Source organism: Prionailurus viverrinus, chromosome E1 (assembly GCF_022837055.1).
Source record: "Prionailurus viverrinus isolate Anna chromosome E1, UM_Priviv_1.0, whole genome shotgun sequence".
NCBI classification, from domain to species: Eukaryota; Metazoa; Chordata; class Mammalia; order Carnivora; family Felidae; genus Prionailurus; species Prionailurus viverrinus.
The window spans coordinates 47,413,778-47,440,921 of NC_062574.1; the positions used below are offsets into that span (position 1 = coordinate 47,413,778).

Consider the following 27,144-nt stretch of genomic DNA (forward strand, 5'->3'; position numbering starts at 1 on the left):
TCTGAGTGGGCTGGGTGTTCTCGGGAAGAGCCGGCCTGGCTACGCCCCTCCCACAGCCGCTTAGGGCCGGCGTGGGGGAGGGACGGTTCCCCTCTGCGGTCCCGCCTGGGAGGTGGCTAGGACAGCGGCGCGTCCCAGGGACTATTTACTCCTCCCGGACGCGGCAGGACACTGGGCGCGGCGTGCGTCGTGAGTTCAGGTGAACGCAGGTGAGGCCGGGGGGCGGGCCGGCAACGCCTCGTGCATATTCACGCGGGCCGCGGTCCCGCCCCCCGCCTTCCCCCGGGACGTGGATTGGCCAGAGAGCGGCCACCGCCCGCCTCCCGAGGGCGCCCTCGCTGCACTCCCGCCCCGTCGGCGCAGAAATGCAGGGGGCGGGGCCAGTCCCGGGGGCGGGCCGCTGGGGCCCGGCGCTCGCGGCCCCGCAAGCCCTCCCGGCTCGCCCTTTATGTAAATAGTAGCGGCTCCGCCCCCTGCTCGCCGCGCCGGAGGTGAGCAGGAAGGAGACGGCCGCCCAGCAGCCCGTGGGCCGGCGGCGGAGTGAGCGGAGCCGGCGGCGGGAGCCGTGGGACGCCGAGGCCTCGGGCGGGGGCCGGCCTGGGGCTCCAGGTGAGGCGCGGGCCCGGAAGCACCTAGCCGGGCCCGCCCCCTCGGGGCGCCCTCCACTCGGGGCGGGAAGGTTGGGGAGGGCCGGGACCCCTGGTTTCACGGAGCGGGGCGGGGAGAGCTGTACAGGTCCGCTCGCCTAGCCCTGGATCCCGTGGCTCCGTTCGTCTGGGAGAAAGACACCTGTAGGAATTGCGGCTGGAAACTTTTTTCCGCCTGATCCGCGTGCGTTTCCACGATTTGAGCTTCGGAATTGCCCAGTAGCGTTGGCTTGGGGAAACGGGGAAACAAGTGCCCGGCCGGGCTGTGAGTGCAGGAGGTCACCGCCGGCGGGGGTGGGATCCCCGGGCCTTGGGCCCCACGTGCAAGGCGCCTGGCCCAGGAGGCCGGCGACGCGCGTCTCAGGTAGCCCGCTGTCTTCGAGCAGCGGCCGGAGCACGTTACCTCGGCGGCTTAGTCCCTGCCCCTGCCATCTGGGCCCACTCCCGGCCGGCCCTTTGTGCCTCCTAATCCCCGGACGCAGGAAGCCCGCGGGAGGGACTTCGGTCTCTGGGCCTTTCTCCGCGTCTGGCGGCTTTGGACACCTTTAAGGGAACGTTTGGGGATCCAGTAGGTTTTCCACAACGACGCGGGTGGGGTTGCGTTGCGATACGTCGGGACTTGGTGAGGAGTGAAAAATATGGTCTTGCCAAAGCGTGCAAAGTGTGCTCTCGGTTTGCTCCCGCTGGACACTTTGTACACACGCGCAGCTTTGGCAGTGAGAACTGACTAACCAGGAGAACCGTGGCGTGGCCCCCCCAGGCTCTCACCTGAGATACGAGGAGCTTTGGGTGAGGCGGCGGGCCTTGGACTCCGGGCCCCTTCCCGTGGGGATCATGTGCCAGATGCAGGGCGTCTGAACCGGGGCTCTTGGGCTCTTGGGATCTTACGCAGAGTTTACAACTCAGGGTCCTGTCAGGCCGCAGAGGGGATTGTGAACAGGGAGGGGAGCTGGGAGGGAATGAATGTCAGGGATACGGGAACCCCCAAGTGGGAAGAATGAAGAGGTAGTCTAGAATAGCTGTGGCCCAACCCGGGGTCACAAGGGCTTTCCAGGAAGACAGTCTGTTGTCTGTGTGAGCTGAGGCATTGGGAAGGGTCCTCGGACGCATGGTCCCACTTCTTTATCTTATCTGGTTTTCTTAAGTGATCTGCCCACAGTGCTTACCTATGGCAGTCAAGACTCTAACCCAGCTCTGGGGGCTCTGACCGCTGCTCACTCCTCTTCTCCAAAGTTAGACTAGGCCAATCTCTGTGGGGGCCGATGGACAGTGTTTCCAGTGTCTGAGGTCAGCCTGCTTCCCTACTGTTCCTTGAGTCAATGGAGTGTCCCCTTTGGTGGCAAAATAATATAATTTCAATAACTTCATAATTTAGCACTTAGGAACTTTTGAATACAATGGCATTAAAAGAATAAAAAGGCCCGTAATCCCAGATGAACGGTTAGTTTAAAAAATTAAAAAGGCGGTAGGAGCCTGGGACACCTGGATGGCTGAGTCGGTTAAGCGTCCGACTTCAGTTCAGGTCATGATCTCGCGGTCAGTGGGTTCGAGCCCCACATTGGAATCTGTGCTGACAGCTCACAGCCTGGAGCCTGCTTCAGATTCTGTGTCTCCCTCTCTCTCTGCTCCTCCCCGTCTTGTGCTCTGTCTCTCAAAAATGAATAAACGCTAAAGAAAACATTTAAAAAACAAAAGGCAGTAGGAGCCCATTGTGGGGAAAGTAAAACGTTTTAGAAAGTGTAAAACAGGGGCGCCTGGTGGCTCAGTGGGTTAAGCGGCCGACTTCGGCTCAGGTCATGATCTCGCGGTCCGTGAGTTCGAGCCCCGTGTCGGGCTCTGTGCTGACCGCTCAGAGCCTGGAGCCTGTTTCGGATTCTGTGTCTCCCTCTCTCTGACCCTCCCCCGTTCATGCTCTGTCTCTCTCTGTCTCAAAAATAAATAAACGGTAAAAAAAAAAATTTTTTTTAATTAAAAAAAAAAAAGTGTAAAATAGTCTACGGACATACCACCCTGAACGCGCCCGATCTCGTCTTATCTCAGAAAGTGTAGATAAGAGGCATAACTCCCTCTTGCCTGACAGTCTTTTTCCTTAAACATGGTGTTAAGTTTTAGTGTCTTTCTGGACAGCAGGTGTAGTTTTGGATCATACCTTGCTGATTTCTTGCTACATATACATAATCTTGGCTCAGTCACTTAACTAAGCCAAGCCCCAGCGAGCCTTGTTGACAGAAGAATGAAAAAAATGTCACGAACACGCGTGGCCTGGTTTATAGCAGGCATGGGGGTGTGTGTGAGCTGCTTAAATTCCCCCCATAAAGCATAAAAAGCGTCACCTGTGGGCCTCCGGGCAGACTCCTGAGCCTTTTGGACATGCTTGATGAGTTGTGAGGGAATTCGGCTTCTTTGTCCAGACGTCAGCTGAGAAGTCCTGATTTTTTTTTAAATATTTTATTTTATTTCTTTAAATTTTCTTTTAACATTTATTCATTTTTGAGAGACAGGGAGGGGCAGAGAGAGAGGGAGACACAGAATCCGGAGCAGGCTCCAGGCTCTGAGCTGTCAGCACAGACCCCAACACAGGGTCCGAACCCATGAACCATGAGATCATGATGTGAGCCAAAGTCAGACACTTAGCCAGCCAGACGCCCCAAGAGGTCCTGATTTTTGAAAGCCTCTGGAAGTCAGAACTTTTAAAAAGCAAATATTGTTCCTTGAAACTAGGGAGGCAGAAGGAGAGGACAGTGGCCTCTTCTAACTTTTCACCTTGCGTTTCTGTGGCCCTTGGTACTTCCCCCTGCTCCCTGGAAAAGCCAGAAGTGAGGCATGGTAGCCAGACCCCAGCTGGGGGCCTTTCCTGGGAGGAAGAGGGTATACAATCTAATCTTTTTGCTCAGCAGAGGGCTTGGCTGTATGCGTTTTATACCCCGTTGGAGGTGGAGGGGGATCAATCACATTCTTGCGTTGCTCTGTTGTCCTTAAGGAGCTTTAACTCCATGGTGCTTTCTTTCAACTTCGTTTAGGAAAGGGGTGTCCTTCTGGCTCCCGGCCCCAAGTCTCTGTGTCTGTCCCCCACTCCCAACCACCCCCCACCAGTTCCCTCCCCCCTCCCCCCATAGAGGAAGTGGTACCTGGAGCTAGAAAGTGTGGAGCTTCTACAGTCTGTAACCCGCGCCCACCCTCCTATCCCGTCTGCATCAAGCATACAGGGCAAGTCTCTGGAAACCTGTGGGGTTCCCCAGCCTTCCTGGTCCTTCCAGAAGTGTGAGGGGCAGCTGTTGAGACACCTGAGTGGCGGCCCAAGAGGCCCATGGTCCCTGCTCCTGGGTTGGCTGTCGTGAGCAGCACTGGCCGCCTGGACTTCCTTCTGAGTACTCAGCACCGAGAAGCTTCTTATCTCACCCAGGCGATATCACAATCAGGGCTCCTCCTGGGTCGAGGCGTGCCAGGTCTGTTTGGCAACTTTGTTTTCCCCTTCCCAGGAGCAGTCTTCAGGGAGAAGGAGGGTATGGGGCAGGAGAGGGGTGTCCCCCGGGGGGGCCATCGGTACTGCTTGCTCTTTCGCACTTCTCCAGCTTTGGCTCCCAGGGTTCCCCGGGACACCCTCCCTTCCCTGTGCCCTGGCACCGTGGGGCTCTGCTCAGCTCCCTTTGAGGTGACCTTCCTTCCCCGCCCTGCCTCTCAGAGGAAACTGGTACTTTGAAGAGTCACCCTCCTCCTTCCCCTTCCCAGGAACCACAGTGAATTCTTGAGCTAGGAGAGGCTCCTCTGGGCGTGGGGACAGGGAAGCTGCTAGGTACCTGACTCTACCCTTAAGGAATTCAGCAGAGACTAGAGCCTTCTCTCAAGACACCTGACTCAGTATTCCCAGGGTTTGATGAGAGGGACATCTGGGCACAGGACTACTTGATAATAGCAAATAATATTATTCTTGGAGCCTCCTTGCGGGGTGTCTTGGAGCCTTGGTCTGAGGCAGGGCCCACAAAGGTATCTCCAGCAGGGTGCCAAGCATGATGTCTACATGACCCTGGCCTTGGCCCAGAGACTTGAGAACAGCGTGGGGAAGTTCCCTGAGGGACCCTGTGGGACCCAGTACTCCTTGGGGTCAGTGGTTCCCAACTAGAGAAGACCTTTGCCTTGTTGATCTCTATTCAGTCCTAGCTGTTTACTCATTCAGGTAATAAGTATCTACTGGTGCCTCTACGTGCCCAGAGTGGTTTAGACACCAGCCATTAACCTTACACAAAACAGAGATCTCTGCCATCCCAGGACTCACGTTGTAAAGGGTGGGGAGCGTGAGTGACAGAAAACGAGCATAAGTAATAAAGTAAGTGTTAAAAGTTGATTCGATTTAGAATAAGAACAAAAGTAGGGGATTGGGACCACTGGGGTGGGGGGTGGGTTGCAACTTGGAGAGGTGGCGAGGGCGCCCGTTTGAGCACAGACTTGCAGGAGGTGAGGGAGTTCTTCAAATAACACCGGAGCGTCTTCCACGGCGGGCACGGAGCACTGGGGATCCAGCCATGGACAGGACAGGCGTTGTCCCTTTCTCCTGGAGCCGACCTCTCTTGGAACCTCCTTGGGTCAGCTGTTCAAGGTTTGAGGCAAGCAGGAGGCTGTGGAATGGGGCCTGAGAGGATGAGGCAGGCCACCTCCCACCCCAGAATGGCTTTCCTCCTCAGGCTTGGCCAACTCCAGTCTGTCACTTCCTTGGAGAAAGTCTGATGTTGGGTTGCAAAAAGGGACTGAGGCAGGCCTCCAGAATGGGGATGTGTTCAGGGAATGCATGCATTTCGACTTCCCACCCCATCCTCCGGGAGGGAAACCCTCTAGGAGGAGCCCTGGGTGCGGCAGGAAGGCCCTCCCAGGATTGTGGGATTGGCCTGTGGCTCCTTAGGATGGGATTGGGGGTTGCGACTGCTCTGGGCCCAGCCGGGGAGGCTCTGGCCACTGACCCAGGTTGTCCCATCCAGGCTTTGCCCTGCTCGAGGGGCCTGAACTTGGCAGACAGAGGGTGGTGCAGTCAGGTTGGAGCTCAGATTGGGGCTGGTACTCTCACTAACTGCTTGGGTTTGATATCTCTCCGAATGGGTTATTCCATAAGTGATAGAGTTACATGCGATGATGCAGGTGGAGTGCTTCCGATGGTATCTGGCCACGGTTTGGGTCTCGATCCTTGTTATTACCTAACACCAGCAGTGACAACCCTCTGGTTTCTGTCCCCTCTCTGGGTGTTCTCCTTAGTCCCACCTCCCACCTAGCCCCGCGCCCTTTCAGCCAAGGTGTGGTTGCTAAGCTGCTGGCCAGGGCACTGTCTGGTGCCTCTGGGAGATTGGGTTTCCCTGGGCAACACGGACGCCGGCAAAGCAGCCTTGGGTATCTCAGTTGGCACAGACAACTGCCCCAGTCGGTGAGAGCCCTGCCCCACCGCTCCCCTTGGTAGGAGGTTTACTCACACCCGGCAGACGGAAGGACACAGCCACACGCGGGCCTCACACAGGATGTCGTTGTCGCCCTCGTGGGGAAGGAAGGGTAGCCTCTGCAGCAGCAGGGGGCTGTGGGGAGTGCAGACAAAGGGGAAAGGAGAGGAGAGCTTGGGACTCCAGTTCATGCTGTTTGTGCTCCTGGAGATGGGGAACTCAGCCAGGTGCTGAGTGTGGCTACCGGGGCCTTCTTTCCCTCGGGCCTAGGTGTCCAGAGCCCTGCCCCTGGGCATAGCCTCTCCTGGCAGATCAATGGAGCTGACCAGGCTGTTGAGGGACCTTCTCAGGTCCCATCTCACACGTTCGTGACAGACGGGCTTAGCTTGGCCAAGCCTCTGCCTCTGGGCAAATGGCACCTGTGTGGGGTGAGCAGTCTGGGCTGGGACCCCCTTTTTCCTCCCTGCGAGCACAATCAGATCTGCTTAGAGATAGGGACCAAGACAAGCCTGCCCCATTCGGTTATTTTGTCTCTGCCTCTCCTGGTCTCTTTACTGAGGTCCTGAGATGCAGGGTTCATATGCATCTCAACAGTGGCGTCTCCCCCAAGGATGGAAAGGGAAGCCGGGGTGTGAACTTGCCAAAGAGACCACTCTCCTGTCTTTTCTAGGGTGTGCATCAGGTGTGGGGAGACCAGTCCTGGCCTCTGGCATGTTTCATGGCCGGTGGCAGTGTTGGGTGATTTGAGCAGCAGGAAGGGAAGGAAGGGAATCACCGGGTCAGCTGCCCACAGGGAACTCACAGGCTGGTTCCACACATGAGGCACAGACCTGTGTGGAAAATGGGTAAGAATCAGCCCCTGCCCCCCAACACACACGGCTCAGCCATCAGTCAGCAAGCTTCACATGGCCCAGCCCCAAAGCCTGAGTGCCCGCACCCAATGGAACAGGGGGCAGAGCCAGGAGGGATGCTTGGAGTTTAGTGCCGTCAAGGACAGAGAGGGCGACAGGCAGGAACTGACACTGAGGCTGGGCAGTCTTTAGGAGTTCAGGGGATGGAGGTGTTTCTCCTCACAAAGCCCCCTCTCTGGGGTTATGCTCTGGCCATGTGGCGGCCCTGGTGCAGGGAGCCAGGAGGACACTCAGAGCTTCTTACACGTCTCCAGTGACTGCCTCAGTCTCTTCTTGGCCTCCCCATTGGGCGTGGCCTGTAAAGTAGTAACGTCCTTCACCCCCAGGTCCCGGGATCCAGAAGCCCAAGGTCATCCAGCTGGTCCCACCCGCCTCTCTCTTCTCCCCTGTTCAGGTTAACATGGCTGGAGAGGAGCCCAGCCCCCAAGAGAGCAGGAGTGATCCCACCAATGGCACTGAGTGCCTCCTCTGAGCTTAGGGGCCCCCTCATACCTGACCACTCTCTGGGCCTTCGCCCCTTCTCACGTGTGATCCTCTTAACTGCCCTGCCTGGGAGGCAGATAAACCAAAAGAAGAAAAAAAATCTCCACTAATCCCATAACCCTGCCAGTGTGTTGTCTACTTACGTAAATATTTTTAAGAGTCTACCTGGCTCTCGGGTACATCGTGTGCATGTTTCCATGTCACTGTCTTCTGCCCCTTACTGACTATACGCCTTCCATCGTGGTGCTGAGAACACTTCACCCGCTCCCCGTTGTCAGCCCCTTAGGTGGCTCCTGATTTTCCCTGATAGCTTAATGACCAGCACAAGGCTGGGGAGAACATTCGAGGAGCTAAATGGGTGCCCTTGTCCGTGGTGTTTTTAGGGATCGTTTTAGCATAACGTGTGGTCAAGCCTTCAGAGCGGAGGGGGAGAATGGTCAAGATGGGTTCAGAAAACGCTTTTTAGATGATTTTTGATGTGTTGCATGAGGGACACGAAGGTTATTTCAGATGAAAGCACACATGGAGACCATAGTGGATGGAGCTTCGGGTGGGGGACTGAGCAGATGGGTTGGCCAACACAGGGCCACGTGGGGTGGGGGAGGGCAGGCCAAGGCAGACCCTGCCCAGGACTGTCAGCCGGCTCCCAGTGAACTAGGACTGAGACTCTCCTCGGTGGCCCGCCAGGCCCCCCTTTCTGACCCACTTCATCTCTCCTGTTGCCGGTACTCAGCCCCTGTGCTTGTCTTCATCCTCCTGGAAGATGCAAGCTTGTTCCGTTCCCCTGACACGCCCTGCACCTTACCACGGCTGACCACTTCCTATCATTCAGGTCTGGGTGGAGACGTTTCCACCTCTGCTCGTTCAATTTAGCAGGGGCGCTGCAGTGAAAAAGAGGGCAGAAGTCCTGAGTGAGAATGAGAAGGCTCATCCTTGTGGAGGGCTGCCCAGATAACAAACAAGATTAGTAGGGAGACTGTTTTACTGTGACCAGTGCTAAGGAGCAAAGCAAAGCTGGGAAGAGAATGTCCAAAAAGGGACATTTAAGTGGAGGGGAGGGAGCGGGTGGGCTATGGGCTATCTGGAGGAAAAGCATCCCATGGCAGAAGGAACAGCAAACCCACGGACCCAGATGCGGGAACATTCACTGAGTCCTTCCAACCACCACACCCTGGTCACTCTGTCTTGTCCCCTTCCTTCGTTTCCTTGTTGGCCCTGCTCTCTATCTGAAACTGTCCCGCTGACTGATTTGTGAACTTGTGAGTCATCACGGTCTCCCCTGCAAAGATATCAACTTGGTGACATAAAGGATCATGTCTGTCTTTGTCACTGTTGTGTCCCCAGCCCTAGGACAATGCCTGCTCCCTGCCAGCAGACCGGTGCATCCCCCTTTGCAGATGAGCTCGCTGGGCCTGGAGAAGCTACCTTGGGAGGCCACCCAGCTTGGAGGGGCTAAGCTATGGTGGTTGAGCCCTGGCTCTTTCCCTTACGCACCCCCTCCCACCCCACCCCCCGTTTCCCGCCACCCAGGAGTGGGCTGAGTAGGTAGGGTCTGTTCCCATACCATGAAGCTCCAGGTCTGGGTTCCTGAAGCTTCTCTCTGGAGAACCCGCTAATCGGGGGTGAGGGGAGCTTGAGGGTTTGCCTGGAGGTGTAAATCCAGCCAGTCCCAGACCTGTTCCCTTTCAAGAAGGGGTGTGCTTTTTATGCCTTGACCTGGGCAGTTATTTCTGTGTTGGGAGCAACATTGAGGGGTTGTCTGGAGTGAGGAACAGACGTGGCTGTTGGTCTTGGTCCTGGCTCCCCCCGCCTCACCTACCCCCTTCCTTGAGGTCCCAGCCCACTGTGGAACAGGTGGCACCTCGCCAGCACCTCACAAGCAGCGACCAGGCCCCAAGTCCCCCCCCGCATGGTTGGCTCTGAGCTGAAGGCACGTGGGAGTGTGTGTGTCTGCATGTGGCCGTGCCTTTTAATTGCAGGGATGTAATCAGGCACCCTCTGTCCTGTCGCATCCATCCTTCCCTGCCTCCAGAGTCCTTAGATTTGGAGTGCGCCAGACCTGGGGGCAAATCCAAGTTTTGCTGGTTTCTCCTCAGCGCCCTTGAAGCTCCCCACCCTCTGTGGTCTTCATTCCCTTGTCTGCCAAGTGGAGATATTCCACTCAACGTCAGGGGGGCTCGTGGAGGGTGAACAAACATCCGGAATGAGGTTTAGGTGCACCTTGTACAGAAGTGCAAAGGAAGGGTCAGGACATGTGCCGACATGCCACTGTGCCTGCGAGTAGTGGGATTTGGGGAGGATTTTCTCCTCTGGGTTGTTTTTTTTGTTGTTGTTGTTTTGTTTTACAGTGAGCAGGGATTACTTGAGCGAACTGTTTAAAAAGTAATAAAAATAACACGTAGGAGTCTGGTATAGCGCCTGGTATGCAGCAGATGTTCTGAGGGGCATTTGGGTGGATGGCATGGCAACCATCTCCCACCAGTCTCCACATCCTGTCTGCCTCCCTCCCTCCTCCCTGCACCTCGTCCCCCCGGGTCTGTGCCGTGTCACCCTCGAGCCTGCGTGGGTCCTTGGCACAGATGGCCCTGTGCCCTCTGGTCCTGACCCCACAGCCGGCATGGGTCCTTCAGGGCAGAGCCCAGAGCAGCCTCTCCCTGGAGTCTACAGGCCCCTCTCCTCCTCCAGGGCACCGCTCCCAGCTTCCTCTGGCTTCTGACCCAGTGACCTAGGCCCAGGCCGGGAGAGCGGACGCCCCCAGGAGCCCGGAGCGGAGCTGCTGCTGATTTATGAGCTTGTGCCACCCTCCCCCACAGCTGGAATGCGGGGCCGAGGCTCAGCTGTTTGTCCGGGAGGCCCAGCAGTGTTTTCACGCTTGGTCCCTAGAGCCTCCAGGACTTACCTGTGTTTCCTCCCTGACCTGCTCTGGGCCTTGGGTCCCGTGGGCACCTGGCAGTTTCCCGGCCACCTGCGGTGCCGTAGGGAAGGGGGGCACCCCATTCTGCCCTGGCTTCCCCAAAATGTGAAAAGGCCCAAACCTCTCACATCCACCCCACCCCCTCCTGCAAGTGGCGGTCTTTGTGGTGCCCCCAGAAGGTGATGGCCCTCGGGGGGGCTGGTCTTTACCTGTTCCCAGCCGGGGTGGTGTTTGGATTGCCCCAGGACGTGTGTCTATGCCAAGTGGGGTGACCCCTCCCAGCATAGCCCTTGGTTGCTCTGCCGGAAGACCACCACCGCCGCCCCCCTCTGCCAACCACTTGCCTTGGAGGGAGCCCCCAGTCTTGGACCACACAGGGTCCTTTCAAATGCAAAGCCCTGGCCTGATGGGTAATTTTTGTCACCTCCTGAGAAGCCAGAAACTAAAGGTCTCAGATCCTTCTTTTCCCAGTCTGGGCCGGGGGCTTTTCCCAGTCAGATCCCCCAGTCTGGGCCAGGGGCTGCCCTCAACCCGCACCCTGGCCTGGTGCCCCCTGGCAGGGCAACTCACTCCACATGCTACACTGGCCTGTCTTTATCTGCACCTCCTCCGGTGCGGGGGCCGGGTCTGCTTAGTCTCTTTATAGTGTCCGAGTAGGCCTGAGCCCCTGTGTTCCTGAGGACGGGCCTTGGTGTCCTGTGGTCAGTGGGAGGCCGTGCTACTGGAAGCCGGAAACTGAAAAGATGATCCTTCTCCCTTCCCCCAAGGATGATCCAGAAATAGTTGCCCTCGGATTGGGAATGCATTGTACATTCGGATGGCTTGGGCCGATGGGTTTGGGGCCTTGAGCTGGTTTCTTTATTGGGAACAGATTTCTTCTGATAAGGCTCCACTTAGGCCCATGGGAAAGGGAGTCACAGTGCACCCCATTAGAGCCCAGGGGAGCTGGGACCGGGATGGCCAGAGATGGGGGGCGGGAGGCATGCAGCCGGGAAGCCCAGGGCGAGGGCTGCGGCTTCCGAAACCCCAGTTGCCTCTGACTGTGTGCCCTGCACGTCACCCACTCAGGCTCCTGCCAGTTGTGGTGGGAGAGGCTTCCCTGCGGTCAGCAGGAAGGGTCTGCCCGGGGGGTGCTGGCCCCCAGAGGTAGCTGCCAGGCCTCTCTCCTGCCCCTGTTTGGGTTCTGGTCTGGGAAACCTGGTGGACAGCCTTTGTATTTCTGCCTCCCAACTGGCTCTCGTGAGAGAGGCTTGGGAAGTTTCCCTTTCTGTTTAGCTGGGCTTTTATGGTTTTTCAGAAAACAGGTTAACAATTAAGCTAATTAACCTCAGGGCCTCCACTCCTATAAAGCCAGGTGAAATGGCTTCCTCCCCCAGCTTCTCCCGCTGGCTTTATAAGGCCACAGGTGGCCAGGAGCAAGCGTTAGAGCTTCAACCAGCCCCGGACCTCCAGGTATAGAAGTCCCTGAGGTCCCTCGACTGTACGTTGCAGATGGAGCAAGGGTGCGCAGGAGGGTCGACGGTGAAGCCGCTGTGGGCCCGGGGAGAGGGGCTGGGCCCGGCCAAGCTGGGGCCTGGGAGCCAGGATGGGCGCTGGGGCCGGGGCTGTGCGTCTGCCTCACCCTGGTGATCAGCGGCTCCTCCTCTTTCGCTAGGAGGCTGCACACCAGGCACGATGAGACGGTTCCTGAGGCCAGGACATGACCCTGCGAGGGAGAGGCTCAAGCGGGACCTTTTCCAGTTTAACAAGGTAAGGGGAAGTGGGAGAGGCGGCCAGGTGTTTATGGCAGGCACCAGGCACCATATTGTCCACCCTCCACGGGCTGGGGCACTCAGCTTGCCTTTACCTGGATTAAGGTACTTCAGTTGGTGCTGCCTGCAGTCCCCCTTGGGAACCTGACTCTGGAAGTGGGGTCCAGTTGGCAGGCTTTCCTGGGAAAGGGCAGTGGGATGCCCAGGCATCAGGACTCCCTGTCCCGAGTGCCCTTGGCTGTGTGACCTCTGCAAATCACCCTGCTTCGTCTAGCCTTAGTTTCCCCACCTGTAAAATAAGGATGAAACAACCTGTCTCCTCACGGTGCTGTTGAGGATGCTTAGGGACAAGAGAGGTGAAAGGAGGCTGAACCCTGCAAGGTGTAACTGTGTTCCCGTGATGCCAGGTCCCTTGGGCACTGACCACAGGCTGTGGCTGTTCCCTTTCTCCTCACGTTGCCCCCAGAGGAAAATGCAGCTGTCCCTATAGGCCCAACGCAACAGCTCCTTGTGGCAGCTCTAGGCCTGGGTGAGGGGGGAGAGGCGCCTGGGACCATGTGCCACAGCTGGCATTTGGCTGCCCCAACCCCAAACCTGCTGCTCCTGAGGTCCCAGAAGCTCCCCAGGTCCTCCCCAGGGTGGCTGGTGCCTGAGAAGGCCAGAGCTGCCCTGTAAACAGGAGGAGCACAACGTGGTTTATTAGCTCTGCAGCCACCTAGCAATCTGCTCCTGTTTCGGGGTAATTAGCCTCTCTTATGTCTGCTTTGATCTGGGCCCGTGGCCTGCGTGCCTGAGCTTCCCTCTGCCCCACCAGGTGGACTGCAGGAAGCGGAGGACCATGGTGCTCTGCTCCTCAGGGGCACCTGGACCCCTCTGGGACGTGTTGATGGACGGGGCTTCAAATCTCACTGGGCCACTTAGCACTTGGGTGACCCTGTGCCTGTCACCCACGTCATAGACATGTTACAAGGATTATATGGAGTTAAATAGTTTGTGGTCCAGGAACACTAGCTGCTGTCTGTCTTCAGAGGCTGCCTCCCAGGGAGAGAGGGTTCCCAGGGGCTTGTTTGAGGCTGGTGGCAGTCCCCAAGTGTCCTGCCATTTTCCTCTGATTTTCTTGACCTGTGGCAGGCGTCATGATGGAGCTTTGCTGTGAGGCCACCCCCCTGTGGGATGAGGGCTTCCCTAAACGAGCACCTCCTCCCACTGTCAGAAGGAAGCTGTGAGCAGGATTTTTGGGCCGTGGGAAACGGGGTACAGGTGTTGGGAATGTGGGATCCCGGGGCCCCTGGGGGAAGTCTCTTGGTTCGGAGGAAGTAACCCGTGAGTTGGGGGGGGGGGTCTCAGAACATCAGCACCCACCTCGGGGCTTGGGTGACCTATGTATGCCTCCATTGCCCCTGATGACACTGAGAGATCTCACACCCCAAAAAGGTGGCCAATTCTAGTAGAAACCGGACAGACAGGCTCAGCAGAGGGAGGAACCCCTGCCCCAAGTTCCAACTGTGTGTTGGGGTGGGGCTGGGGTGGGGCTGGGGCAGAGAAATCATCTCCCCCCCCCCCCCCAACCAGTGCCCCACAACTGGTGGCCTTCAAACTTGGCTGCCCCATCCCCTAGGCCTGGCTGGGGAGAGGGAGAGAGGAGGCTCCTTGAATCCCTTCCTCCTTCCATTCACTTGCTAGAAACCTGCACTGAGCACTACTGCCCAGGGCTGGGGCTGTGGGGATCTCAGATAACATCTTTGCCCTCCAGGACTTTTATAGTTTGGAAAGAGGAAAGGAGCTGATGGTCTGAAAGAAATTCCACTTCCTGGGACTAGAAGAGGAAGGGGGGTGGGGGGGGGGGGATGTGGGCTGGTTTAGTCTCATCTAGACACTGAGTGAGTGGTGGACCCTGAAGGGTTGGGAATGGGGGATGAGGCCAGATCCTGGAATATTTGGAAGCCTGGGTGGTCCCACCCATGCCAGCCCCTCCCTGGCCCCAGGCTTCCCTGGAGTCAGCTTGAGGGAGCCTGGAACCTGGGAATCTAGGGCCCACCACACCATAGCTGTGGTGGGTTTTTTAGCAGGACAGTGAGCGATCCCATTTACAGTTTAGAAAAGAACTTTTTTTTTTTTTTTTTTTTTTCCTCAGAAGAGCATTGCAGTGATTGGATGAGGCCTGGGCCGTTGGAGGAGGGAGGGGGCGCAGGTATGAATAGAACAGGGCTTCTCAACCTCCTCCCTCTTGACATTTGGGGCTGGCTATGTGGTGAGAACAGTTTAGCAGCATGCCTGGCCCTGCTCCCCCAAGATGTACAGCCAGAAATGTCTCCAGACACGGCCCAGTGGCCCCTAGCTGAGGACCGCTGGATTAGAGAACTATTTAGGGCATGAGGCCTGGTGCTCAATGGGGGTGTAGGAGTAAGGGGGGCAGGGAAGGGCGGTGGGTGCCCAGCGTGACTGGGGGGGTGCCATTCCGGGCGGTTAATGGTGCCAGGCACTGGGGTGGGGAGCCCAGGAGAGGTGAGGAGCAGGTTAAGGGAAAGTGATACGTTTAATTTGGACAGAATAACAACAGTTATCCATTTATTGAGAGGCAGTTTGGTCCAGGGGTTAGTGGTGCCAGCCCCAGAATTGAGTGTCAAGGTTCACCAGGTGGGTGACCTTGGGCAACTCACTCATCTGTCCAGGGGAGACGACAGGAGCTACCCCAGAGAGTTGGTGGGAAGGTTAAATGAGTTAAGGTCTAAGTTGCAAGGCTGTGCGTGGCTGGTGGCTAGGGATTCAGAGCACAGCCCTATGGGCCTTCTCTGGCCCGAGACTGAGTTTGGGGAACCTTGGAAGCCTTGGGTGTCCGCACACAGGGGGATGGATACACAGAGCTGGAGTTCTGAGCCTTGGGTGGCCCATCAGTGCAGGTGTTATTAACACGGAGGTGAGGGGCCCTCTGAAGGGTGCCTATGGCTGGTGCAGCAAGCAGTGTGCAGACCAGACTGGTGGTCTCTGGGAAGGAGCTGTGCCTGTAGATGGATTCTCTGAACCCTCAGCCAGCCAGCTAAGGGGCTGGGTGGTTCCGTGGTTAGGGGCAGGGAGGCTGGAGCCAGATGGCCCGAGTCTAGATGCCAGCTGTGCCGCTTTCTCACTAAGTCACTGCAGACACGTATGTTACTTACCCTCTCGGCTCCTCGATTCCCTCATCTACAAAGCGGGCATCGTAATAGTCTCTACATCCAGGTTGGCACGCTAAGCAAGTGAAATGGCTTTGAATGGTGCCTGGTACACAGTTGGTGCCTCACCCCATCCTCATGACCGGTGCCTCACAGCTGGTGGCGTTCCCATTCTGCAGGTGAGAAAACTGAGGCCTCTAGGGTTTGCACAGCCTGAGTATATGGCAAGGGGTAACGCCGGCTGGGAACAAGGTCCCCCCGGTTCCATCTACCTACCAGCTGGCCCCTGAGGGTGGCGGCCTCACCTCCCAAGCCTCAGTTTCTTTCCCCTTGACCTAGTCTTCTGAGCCATCGAGGACAAGATGAGGGGACTGTGGAGCCTGCTGGACATGTCAGTGGGGAGGAAGTGATGCCAAGGGGACAGAAACTTCATGCCATAGTGAAACTCCTTCCTTGGAAATCACTTGAGGCCCCTCCCTCCCCTGGTGAAACCAGCCGTTGATAACGGCTCTGCGCCTTTCCTGCCCAGCCCGCCCATACTCCCCCCACCCCCAGGCCCTGAACAAACAGTGTGTTCCTGACCGGCTGCCCCTGTCCAGGACCAGGTTGTTTTGTCTTGGCTTTTTTGTGGCTGGGGCCCTGGTGTCAGGTGACAGCCACACAGGGAGGGCCAGGTTGCTGCCACCGCCAGGAATCTGAGCTGACCACACCCAGTACAGGGCAGTGCCACCCAGCCCAGCGGCTGGGCGTGACCCCTCTGGCCCTAGACAGCCCTCCTTCCAGCCCCCCAGCAAGATCCTAGGCCCTGGATCTTGGCCGGCGTCCTCCCTCACTGAGGACAAGATGAAGGGCCCCCACTGTCTCTGACCAACAGCCTTTGCTCTCTCCCTTCCGAGAACTTGAAATGGGGTCCTGGAGCCAGCAAGAGACAGACGGGGCTTTCTTCCCCGCACTAGGCTAATGTTGCAGTTTGGCGGCTCCTACAAATCTCTCCTTTCCCAACTGCTGTCAAAAGAGTTCATTGTTCTCTCCTCCCTTGGCAGAGGTCACCTGAGCCAGGTAGCAGGATAGGGGCAGGGCCAGGTAGGCTGGATGCTGAGCTCAGGAGGTAGGGGAGGCTGGCATCAGTGGCTGTCAGGCTTTGGGGCAACCTCCCAGCTTGAATTTGAGCTGGAGGCCTCTGCTGTCCTAGGCTGAGGCCCCTTCCCACCCCTTGTCCTGGGTGGAGGGATGATTCAGGGCTGCTGTGTGCCTTGGCAGTCCCACAGCAGGGCACCCCTGGGGCTGAGTCCACTTCCTGTGCCCCACATCGACCTCGTACTCTGCTGGGGGGCTGCGTCTTTAAAAGCTGTCAGAAGTTGGGGGCTGGGACAGCCAAGGAAAGGGGAGGCCAGGCTGCTCTGGGTTTCTAGCTCCTTCCTAACTGACCTCTGTCCTCTCCCCAAATCCAAACCCCCTCTTTCCCCATTCCCAACAAGACCCCCAGGCCTCTTGGAACGGGTCTGGGGCCACACCTCCCCCCCCTGCCTGCACTCAGGTTTGCAGCCTCCTTTGGGGATTTGTGGGCTTTAGTTGCATGTTTGCCTCTCTTCCCCACCCCTCCGCAGACCTGGGGAATCCCCTGTCCCCACACTAATTACATTTGAACCTACTCTCTTGGTCCCTGCCCAGGTACGGGCACCATGATGCTTCCTCCCCTCATTTTGTTCTTGGGGGAGCCGTGATCCCTTGAGGAAGGTATCCTGAGGAATTCCAGGGACGGATGCCTCAGGAGGAAGGCAGGCTCTAGGGGGCAAGGCCTTTGTGCTCTGGGGGGTGGGCTGAACCTTCCAGCCACCGTCTTCTTGAGGGTTTTGTTGAAGCTGCGGGTGGTCCTGCTCGAGGCAGTCGTAGGTATCCTCCCATTTATCAGACGTAAAATGAGGCTCAGAGAGGCAAAGAGCTCACCCAGGTCCCAAGGCATTTTAAGTGGCAGAAGGGGATTCAAAGCCTGGTGGGCCTGACTCCGTCCCCATTTGTTCTTTCTTTTTTTTTTTTTTTAATTTTTTTTTTTAACGTTTATTTATTTTTGAGACAGAGAGAGACAGAGCATGAAGGGGGGAGGGGCAGAGAGAGAGGGAGACACAGAATCGGAAGCAGGCTCCAGGCTCTGAGCCATCAGCCCAGAGCCTGACGCGGGGCTCGAACTCACGGACCGCGAGATCGTGACCTGAGCTGAAGTCGGACGCTTAACCGACTGCGCCACCCAGGCGCCCCCGTTCTTTCTTTTTTTGATACGTATGTATGTATTTATTTTTATTTTTATTACTATTTTAACTTACATCCAAGCTAGTTAACATACAGTGTAACAGTGATTTCAGGAGTAGAGTTTAGTGATTCATCACTTACATATAACACCCAGTGCCCACCCCAACAAGTGTCTTCCTTAATGCCCCTCGCCCATTTAGCCCATCCCCCTACCCAACACCCCACCTCCAGCAACCCTCAGTCTTTTCTCTGTATTTAAGAGTCTCTTCTGGTTTGTCCCCCTCCCTGTTTTTATATTATTTTTGCTTCCTTTATGTTCATCTGTTTTGTATCTTAAATTCCACATATGAGTGAAGTCCTAGGATATTTGTCTTCCTCTGACTTATTTCGCTTAGCATAATGCACTCTAGTTCCATCCATGATGTTGCCTTTCTTTTTTTTTTTTTTTTTTTAAGTTTATCTTTTTTGAAAGAGAAGAGAGAAAGAGCAGGGGCAGAGAGAGAGGGAGAGAGAATCCCAAGAGAATCCCCGTCCCGACACGGGGCACGATCCCACATGAGATCATGAACCTGAGCTGAAATCAAGAGCTGGATGCTGGGGTGCCTGGGTGGCTCAGTCGGTTGAACGCCCGACACTTGATTTTGGCTCAGGTCATGATCTCACAATTTGTTGGTTCAAGCCCCGCATTGGGCTCTACGCTGACCATGTGGAGCCTGCTTGGGATTCTCTCTCCCTCTGCCCCTCTCCTGCTTGTGCTCATGCACACGCACGTTCTCTTTCTCCCTCTCTGTCTCAAAAATAAATAAGCCTAAAAAAAAAAAAAAGGTCGGATGCTTAACCAACTGAGCCACCCAGGCGCCCCAGTCCCCATTCTTTCTAAACCAGCTTATGGAAAAGAAGGTGGAGACCAGAGGCAGTAGAGAGAGGCGGTGGGAAATGAGAAGTACAAGAGACTGAAGGATGGGTCCAACCTTTGTCTCCCTCCAGATGAAGGAAAAGAGGCCCACCAGCAGGAATAAGTCAGGTGGGAGGTAGGAGAACTTCCTGCCGGTGGGTTGGCAGGATAACGTGTGGCTGGAGAGGCTAACAGAAAAAGAAAGCTGCACGCTGTTTTCTCTTTGGCTTGACTTTCTTGCCCATATCCTGAGGCAGAATTGTCTAGGGCAGCACCTCGGCCCAACAGGAATATAACGTGAGCCACGTGTGTAACTTAAAATGTCCTAGCAGCTGCATTACAACATTTTTTTAGACAAGTGAGATTAACTTTGATAATATATTTTGTTTTTAATTTTTTAAAAACGTTTATTTATTTTTGAGAGAGAGTGTGTGCATGCACATGACAGAGTGTGAATAGAGGAGGGGCTGAGAGAGAGGGAGACACAGAATCCAAAGCAGGCTCTAGGCTCTGAGCTGTCAGCACAGAACCTGATGTGGGGCTTGAACTCACGAACCGTGAGATCGTGACCTGAGCCGAAGTCGGATGCTTAACCAACTGAGCCACTCAGGTGCCCCTGATAGTACATTTTGTTTATTAACTCAAAACGTCCAAAATATTGTTTCAACATGTAGTCAATAGAAATTAATGAGGGTTTTTCTAGGTTTTTTGTTAACACAAAATCTGAAACGCCAAGTGTATTTTACACTTACAGCATACTTCAATTCAGACACAAAATTTTCTTTGGAACTGTGTGCTCTGTACTTAGAGTTTGGGAGATTTGCAGCTTGGTCTGCCTGACTCCAGCCCCTGTTCCTTTAGAACCCAAGAACTCACCTGGAAAGTTTTTCAGTGACTGAACTGTATGCCCATTCTTAAATTTAAATTAATTAAAGGGTGCCTGGGTGGCTCAGTCAGTTAAGTGTCTGACTTTGGCTCAGGTCATGATCTTGTGGTCTGTGGGTTCAAATCCCCGTTTTGGGCTCTGTGCTGACAGCTCAGAGCCTGGAGCCTGTTTCAGATTCTGTGTCTCCTCTTTGCCCTTCCCCCCGCTCGCACTCCATCTCTGTCTCTCTCTCTCTCAAAAATAAATAAACGTTAAAAAAAATTTTTTTTAATTAAAATGAAAACTTCTGTTCCTTGGTGGCACTGGCCACATTACAAATGCTCCGTATCTCCGTGCAGCTCACAGCTGTTCTACTTGGCAGTGCGGGTCTCCTCCTGGGCACAGGGCTCCTTCCTGCAGGACTTTTTCCCCAGACTCCTCCAAATTCCAGAGGCTTTGGCCTTGTGTTCCTGCTGATTGGGATGATCGAAAAATACTACCGTCCCAGGAAACTTTTCTCAAGCCCTGGCTGCTGATTTCCTGAGGCCCCAGCAATCTGAGACTGGCTGAGGCCGGAAGGGGGCTCTGGGGGAGCTTGTCCCCGCAAACACCATCACATGCCCTGCCCCCCCCCTCCCCTTTTCCTGGGAAATGTTTACATTCCAGACACTCTGCTATCTCCCCAAGGCTTTTCCAGGCGCTGCATTTTTTACATAGCTGAATTGGGACCTGGGCTGGCTAGGGGGGCTCCAGCTGGGTCACTTCTGCTCTCCAGGCCATCCCTTCCAGGTGTAGCCATTTGTAGGGCAGACTAGTTCCTGGCAAAGAGCCAGACCTGGGGGGCCCTTCCACTTATGTGTCCCCAGAATAGAGACTCCGTGGAGCTCTTGTTCCTGGCCTGCCCCAGCTCAGGGCCTCCTTCTGTGAACCACCGTCCTGGACTGGATGAGCCAACAGGCAGCATTGAGTTTACTAAACTATCATGCCCACCGTCGTCAGGACTTCTCCTTTTCTGCTCCTTTGAGGCCTGATGGGACAGCTGAGGGAAGCCTAGAGGAGGACCCTGGGCCTAAGGAGAGCCGCCTGACTGGTACAACCTTTCTCTGCAGGGCAGAGTCTCCATTGCTTTAAAAAACGAAAAGTAAAGCAGCTGGCTGGCATCCTTTGCCCTGCTCTGATCTAGCTCTACAGGTTCGGCATCCCCTGGGGTGGGAGGCGGGGGGTGGGGAGGGCTGGTGGAGAAAAACAACCAAAAACCTCCCTGAAGATGGTTTATCAACCCAGATCTATAGTGTATACACCCATGCCTTTTAAACCTGGAGTTCCAGAACTGGAACCTCTGCCTAAAGAAATACTCCAAATTGTAAGCAAAGGTAGGAGTCCAAGAAAGGTCGTCAATGCAACTGATTGGCAACTGTAAAACCCGCAGAAACAAAGGTGTTCAACAACTAAAGCCTTGTGAGTTAGGGCACCTTTATGTAGGGAATTGTCCTTAGCCGTTTAAAAGTCACTTTAGTGCCTTTGACGGTTTGGGCCCGCTACATACAGGCGGACAAATGGGCGACAAAGCTATGCATGTCCGTATATATCCGTGTGGCACAACCCCAGTCAGGTCTTTGTATTTAGTAGAGACACACACGTGTACAGTCGCAACACAAGAAAGACTCACAGATGTTAGCAAGGGTCACTTCTGGTTGCGGGAGCATGGGTGATTTTTGTGTTCCTTTTCAAACTCCTTCATATGTCCCAAGTTTTCTATAATGTGTATTTCTATAAGAAATGAGCAAAAGCATGTGTCTGCAACAAAACTCTAGAAGCTTCTTTTCTGGAAAGATAGTGGAGAGACCTCACGACAGAAAGACTTGCGAGAGAGCAGGTGTTTGGCCCCGGAGGAGCCTCGGATGGCCCAGAGCTGGGACAGGCTACTGGGGGGTTCTGTCTAGCCCCTGGGACTGCCCCAGACTGTGGTACAACCAGGCTTCCCGAGCCATCTGGTCTGTTGTGGCAGCCTCCCCCAAAGCTTCCCTTACCCCCCACAGGAGGACTGGGTCAGTCACCCACAGTATGGGTGGTGGAGGAACCAAGTCAGAGTTCCTGGAAAGCATTGAGTGGCCAGTGTGGTGTCGGGGGAGAATGCGCTCCCAGGGCTGGCCCCAGGGCCTAAGACTGGGTCACAAACGGGTCTGGGATTGACTCAGCACTCAGGTATCTGGGTAGGAACCTGAACTTGACTGAATTTCTCTTTCCTGCTGGAGGTGGCTCTGTGCTGCAGCTCCTCTGTCCAGCCCTGGTGCCCCAGCCGTGGCGGGGCAGAGGGGACATGTCTGCAGGTTCCATACCCACATGGTTCTCGTTGCAGACAGTGGAGCATGGATTCCCACACCAGCCCAGTGCCCTTGGCTACAGCCCGTCTCTGCGCATCCTGGCCATTGGCACCCGCTCCGGAGCCGTCAAGCTGTATCCTTTCTGTCCTCCCAGCTCCCACTGGGGGAGGGGCCCTGGCGTTGGTGGGATTCAAATAAAAGTCAGTTGTAGATGACCCCTCCTGGTACTGGGATGTTCCCTCTTGGGGAACCCTCTTGCGTAGCCTCTTGGGAGTCAGCCCCAAATGCCGGAGGTGGAGTCAAGTTTTTTGTTTTGTTTTCCTTTCTCCCACTTAGTAGACCTGGGGTAGCAGGCCCAGGGTGCTGTCCAAACCAGGGTGTCCTTGGGTTTGAAGAGCAGTGCTAAGCCTTCCAGATGCTCCCCAACCGTGCATACCTGCCATGTACACACAGGCACATCAGAGAGTAGAACTGACTGCTGATTGGCAGAACATTGGTCTGAAAGGGCCACATTTTATCCAAAGCATTGGTTCTGGGCTGCGGGGGCCTCTGCGTTTCAGAGGCAAGCCCGAGGGTTCCAGGATGATGAAGAATCACCGCTTGGGTCCTCTGGCCTGGACTACGAGTCTGGGAACTTCCCCAGCCCCAAATCCCCACTGAGTCCCTAGAGTTGAGCCAGTTGGGACGTGGGAGTACTGGGAGATGGGGAACCACCCATGGGGAGCCTGGCTGGAGCCTCCAGTGAGGCTGCGGCTCCCTCCTGTTCCTCTTATGCAGCAGGGGCGGGGGAGGCGGGGACACCTCTAGCGGGCTGGCCTAGGCTGGAGGTGGCGGATAGCACTCCCTCGGCTGGTTAATCATTGCCAGGCTACAGCCACATCCTGGTTACCAATCCCCGGTGCCACAGCTGCTGGGGTGGACCCATGGGGGTGCCCTGTCTTTTTCTCAGGTGCCACCTTGTGGTAGCTGATGGGTTTGTTGCAGCTCAGGTGGGGGGGGCTGGGCACTGTAGGAAGCAGCCCAACAGTTACCGGGATAAATCTTCATCATCCTAGGGTGTCTGCCCGCTCCTCCCCCCACCCCCCCACACACACCTGCCTGGCTGGAAAAGTTCTCCCTGGTTGGAGCTGGCTCCACCTCGGGGTGACATCACCACTGGCCAAGGGTCCTTGGGCCAGGGCCACTGCCGTCTCCTCCCGACCCAAGGCCCCGGTCACTGCCGTCTGGGAGGAGGGCAAGCCCTTCTGTGATGCTGAGGTATTTACACTCCTTGCCACGTGGGCCCAGAGGTCCTGGCCCTTGGGCGGGAAGGGGTGGTGTCCTGCCTTCTGGAGCTTTTCCTGAGCCTGCCACTCATAGCTATGGTGCCCCAGGGGTGGAGTTCATGGGTTTGCACCGGGAGAACAATGCTGTGGTGCAGATCTACTTCCTACCTGTCCAGGTGAGGGGGCCCTCCGCATCCTCCTACTCTCACATCACCTGGAAGGGGTGGGGAGAGGCAGGCGTTTAGTAGTCCTGGGTTTGGTTCTGATAGGAGGGCCTGGGACCACCTCCCTCCCCCCAGCTGCGGTTCACAGACCACCCTAAGAGCAGCCAGGGGTCTTTTGGTTCTGGGGTTCCCTGAATCAACTGGCGCGGGGTGGGCCACCCCAGTGTGAAGGGCCCCAGTGAATGCTGGCCCTCCCTGGTTAGCGACACCACACACTCCTGGTTCCTGTCCCCTTCCCTCCCTAGTGCCAGCTGGTCACCCTGCTGGACGACAACAGCCTCCACCTGTGGAGCCTGAAGGTCAGAGGAGGGGTGTCAGAGCTACAGGAAGATGAGAGTTTCACGCTGCGTGGCCCCCCAGGGTAAGGACCTGGTACCCGTCTTCTCCCGGCCAGCCTGACCGGCGCACCCAACTCCTGGGTGGAATCACCCTGTGAAGGTCCTGTGGAGCCCTTGGTGGTCCTGGCAGTTGTTTGAGCCAACACATCCCCACATGCGGGTGCTCTGGAGGAGCAGGGCCCTCCACGCCTACGCCGTCTGCACAGGAGGCTCTGGGAGTTTTTTCTGCCTCCTAGCCCAAGCTCTCTACCATCTGTCTTCTGTCTTGGCAGGAGACACTCAAAATGTTTGTCCTGGCCCAAGACACCATCAGACCCCGTTAAAGGACCTCACGGGCCCGCTTTCCCCAGCCACGGCCTTTCCCAGGACTGCTGAGGGCAGCTGGGAGTCGGGGATCCTAACCCCAGGGTCTCCCCTGCCTGAGTGGCAGCCAGCTCACAGGCAGCCATTCTCGTCCTCAGGGCTGCCCCCAGTGCCACACAGATCACTGTGGTCCTGCCTCATTCCTCCCGCGAGCTCCTCTACCTGGGCACCGAGAGTGGCACCGTGTTTGCGGTGCAGCTGCCAGCCTTCCGCACGCTGGGGGACAGGACCATCGGCTCGGACGCTGTGCTGCAGGGGTGAGCTGGACACCTTGTGCCATTAGGAAGCTGTTCCCTCCAACTGAGCGTGGCCTTCTCCCTTGAGTCCCAGTAGTGTCTCGGGAGCTCATAATTTCTCTCCTGGGAAGTCTACGGGGAGGGGAGAAGAGACTCTCAGCCCCCAACCTGTCCCTTAACTTGAGACTCTCGCCCCATAATGTGTTAGCACCATAGCACTCTGAGGAGTCTTGGGGGTAACCTGTCATTTCATTTAAAGGTGAGGAAAATGATGCTCAAAATGATTTTGTAATGTCACCAAGTCTCAGTCCGGCAGTCTTCACGCTGATCATGTGAATTTCAAAACCCCAGGGGCTCCGCAGGGGGGCAGGTGGGGCCCAAACCTCGTGTTGCCACGTCAGGTGGGGCAACTCCTGGTGAGATTTATGTTTTGGCGTCCGTGCTAAGTTTTCGTTTGCATGCAGGCCCCATGGCCAAAGCTCTTGGACAGCCATAAGCCTGTAGGTTTCTTCGGATCACTCTGGAGGCTTTACTCCATGACGATGATGATGTCGGCAACAGAGAGGGAGTCAGATCAGGTCTGGGTGTGGAGAGAGAGTGCCAGGGTCCAAAGGAGGAGGAGACGAAGCACTGGCAGTGGTGGAATGTTTTGCCATTTCACGGGACAGAGAGGAGGCCGGGGTCCTGGGATGTGGAGCTGCTTCAGGCTCAAGCGAGCAGGACCCTGGTCCCGAAAGGACTGGCCTTCCAACGTGCTCACATCGCTCAGGGCCCACTGTCCAAGGAAGAGTGTCGCTGGGTTTGGGAGGATTCCTACTTGGGGCTGGCTCCGCCTGAGCCCAAATGTCTGTCTTTGCCACCCGGCAGGGTAGCGTCAGGGCAGCACGACCACGGTCAGAGCAGGACTGTTTGCGGGTCAGCAGGCATGGAGGCTTCTCAGCCTGGGCGCCCCGTCTGTGGCCAGGACGGCAGGAGGACCTGTTCCTCACGTGTGGCCCTGCCGGCACCCACTTGACTCTGTGCTGGTGGGAGTCTAGTTGCGGGGGGGCCTCCCCCAGCCTGAGTGCCCCGGGAAGCCCCTCCTACCAGTGTAAATCCTGTTCTAAATGAAAAGAGGTTTGGCTTGGGTTGGCAGAGAGGGGTCCAGGTGTCTGTGTTTCCTGCTCTCCCTCTTTGGTGTGGGTTCTTGGTCCGTTGCCTGCCACCTCGTGGTCTTCTGTTGGCTTCAGCACCTCCAGACTTCACGTCAGCATTCCGGGCCCAGAGAAGGAGGAGGGGGACAGGGCTCAAGGCCAGACCAACCTAATGTAGGGAGTTTTATTTTGTGGGTTTTAAAAACTGTTTCCTTATGAAATACCACTTCTGCAGAAACGCACTAAGTATGAATGTGCAGTTTAATGGATTCTTGTAAAGTGAGCGTCCCTGCAGCCACCCCCTGGACAAAGAAATAGAACTTTGCCAGCCTCCCAGGAGCCCCCGCTGTCCTTCCCGGTCACGAGTCCCTCCTTCCCCCGAGGTAGCCACCGCATCAACTCTTCTGGAAGCCACTGCCTTGCCTTTCTTCGTAGTAGTGTAACCGCCTGCGTTTGTGGATGGATATACAGGATATATAGGTTTCTATATATCCTTGTCCTCTTGTGCACATGGCTTCTCTCTCCCTGCGATCTTCCCACGCTGGCACTTGCACGCCGTGAGCAACTGTGCCACATGCTCCGTCCTGCCCTGTTGGTGGCAGCAGCGTGGGCTCACAGTGCTTCCCTCGGCCAGGTTGCCCGAGGACGCCCGCCACCGGCGGGTGTTCGAGATGGTGGAAGCTCTGCAGGAGCACCCCCGCGACCCCAACCAGGTCCTCATCGGCTACAGCCGCGGCCTCATCGTTGTCTGGGACCTGCGGGGCAGCTGCGTGCTTGGCCATTTCCTCAGCAGCCAGGTAGGCGGCGCCTGGGATGGTGGCGGGTGCCGCGTGGCGCTCTCAGGCCCCCGAATCACCTAAAGCCCTTGTGCTGAGACCTGCGGGCACAGGACCACCACCCTGACCCCAGCCTGCGCGCTTTCCCTCTCTTCCTCTGCAGCAACTGGAGAACGTCTGCTGGCAGCGGGACGGCCACCTGATTGTCAGCTGCCATTCCGACGGCAGCTATTGCCAGTGGCCTGTGTCCAGCGACACCCAGCACTCGGAGCCCCTGCGCAACTGTGTGCCTTACGGTCAGTGCTCCGTCCGCCTAATGGGGCCTGGCCCTGCCCTGTAAACTTGCAAAGCAGTGTCCTCTGTTCCCAGTCTGTCTTCCCCACATTCGGGTGTAGGTGCCCAACTCCTAGAAGCAAAACTGGGGCCCAGAGAAGTGAAGGCTCTGTCCAAAATTGTGCAGCAGATTTTCAGATGCCCGTCATGGCTTTCTCAAGGGACTGCTCAGAGCAAGACTCCTATGCAATCTGCTGCATGGGTATGGGCATGAAGGGTCTGGGCCCTATGGACATAGGGGTGGAGGGCCCATTCAAGCTGGTTCCTTGTCTTGTAGGTCCTTTTCCTTGCAAAGCTATTACCAAAATCTTCTGGCTGATCACCAAGCAGGGGTAGGTATCAGTGCTCTGTCCTCCCTTTCAGCAGCCTTCCGAGGGGCTACTCTGGCCTCTGCTTGTGGGAGGCGGTGCCTAGGGAGTGCCTTGGGGGTCCCACATCGGTGTCTCAGATGCCAGCAAAGGGAGAGAGGGCTATTCATTCGTACCTCTCATGGCTAATGCCTGAGCAAACATTTCTGACCTTTCCCTCCACCCTCCCGGAAAGATGATTCAGATCAGCCGTTTTCAGACTCTGTTTCAGCAGGAGACCTGTTTCTTCAGAGACCTACAGGGAAATCTGACGCATAAACAGGAGTAGGGTGGGCTGGGGGTGGAACCCGGGGTAAAGCAGGAGTGGCTACAGAGGCTCAGGAACCCCAGCCTGGGTGCCCCCACCTCACCCCCAAGTTCTCCTGGGTTATTGCAGTCAGGAAGAGAGGGCGGTCCACCCCACCCTTTCTGGGGACCTTGAATGAGCACTTACTTTGAGACTGGGCTCCCTCCCTGGTCCTGCCACTCTGATCCCTGGAAAGTCTAAGCTGTCAGCTCAGCCTGT

General features: G+C 56.4%; 1 protein-coding gene across 5 annotated transcripts in view; it reads left to right on the forward strand.

Annotated features, from left to right (window-relative positions):
- Nucleotides 1–454: 454 nt before the first annotated feature.
- LLGL2 (LLGL scribble cell polarity complex component 2) overlaps nucleotides 455–27,144 on the forward strand; it is a 34,902-nt gene continuing 8,212 nt past the window's right edge. For 2 of the 5 annotated variants that reach the window (XM_047833195.1, XM_047833198.1), the window contains exons 1-6: nucleotides 21,791–22,860; nucleotides 23,338–23,453; nucleotides 23,892–24,050; nucleotides 25,797–25,959; nucleotides 26,102–26,234; nucleotides 26,549–26,603. In XM_047833195.1, the coding sequence (XP_047689151.1) occupies nucleotides 22,573–22,860; nucleotides 23,338–23,453; nucleotides 23,892–24,050; nucleotides 25,797–25,959; nucleotides 26,102–26,234; nucleotides 26,549–26,603 (914 nt within the window). In that variant the 5' untranslated portion in view covers nucleotides 21,791–22,572. Of the gene's footprint in view, nucleotides 610–705; nucleotides 832–12,026; nucleotides 12,122–21,638; nucleotides 21,737–21,790; nucleotides 22,861–22,962; nucleotides 23,045–23,337; nucleotides 23,454–23,891; nucleotides 24,051–25,796; nucleotides 25,960–26,101; nucleotides 26,235–26,548; nucleotides 26,604–27,144 lie in introns of those variants that run through there. The other 3 variants (XM_047833196.1, XM_047833197.1, XM_047833194.1) reach the window with 3 other exon arrangements.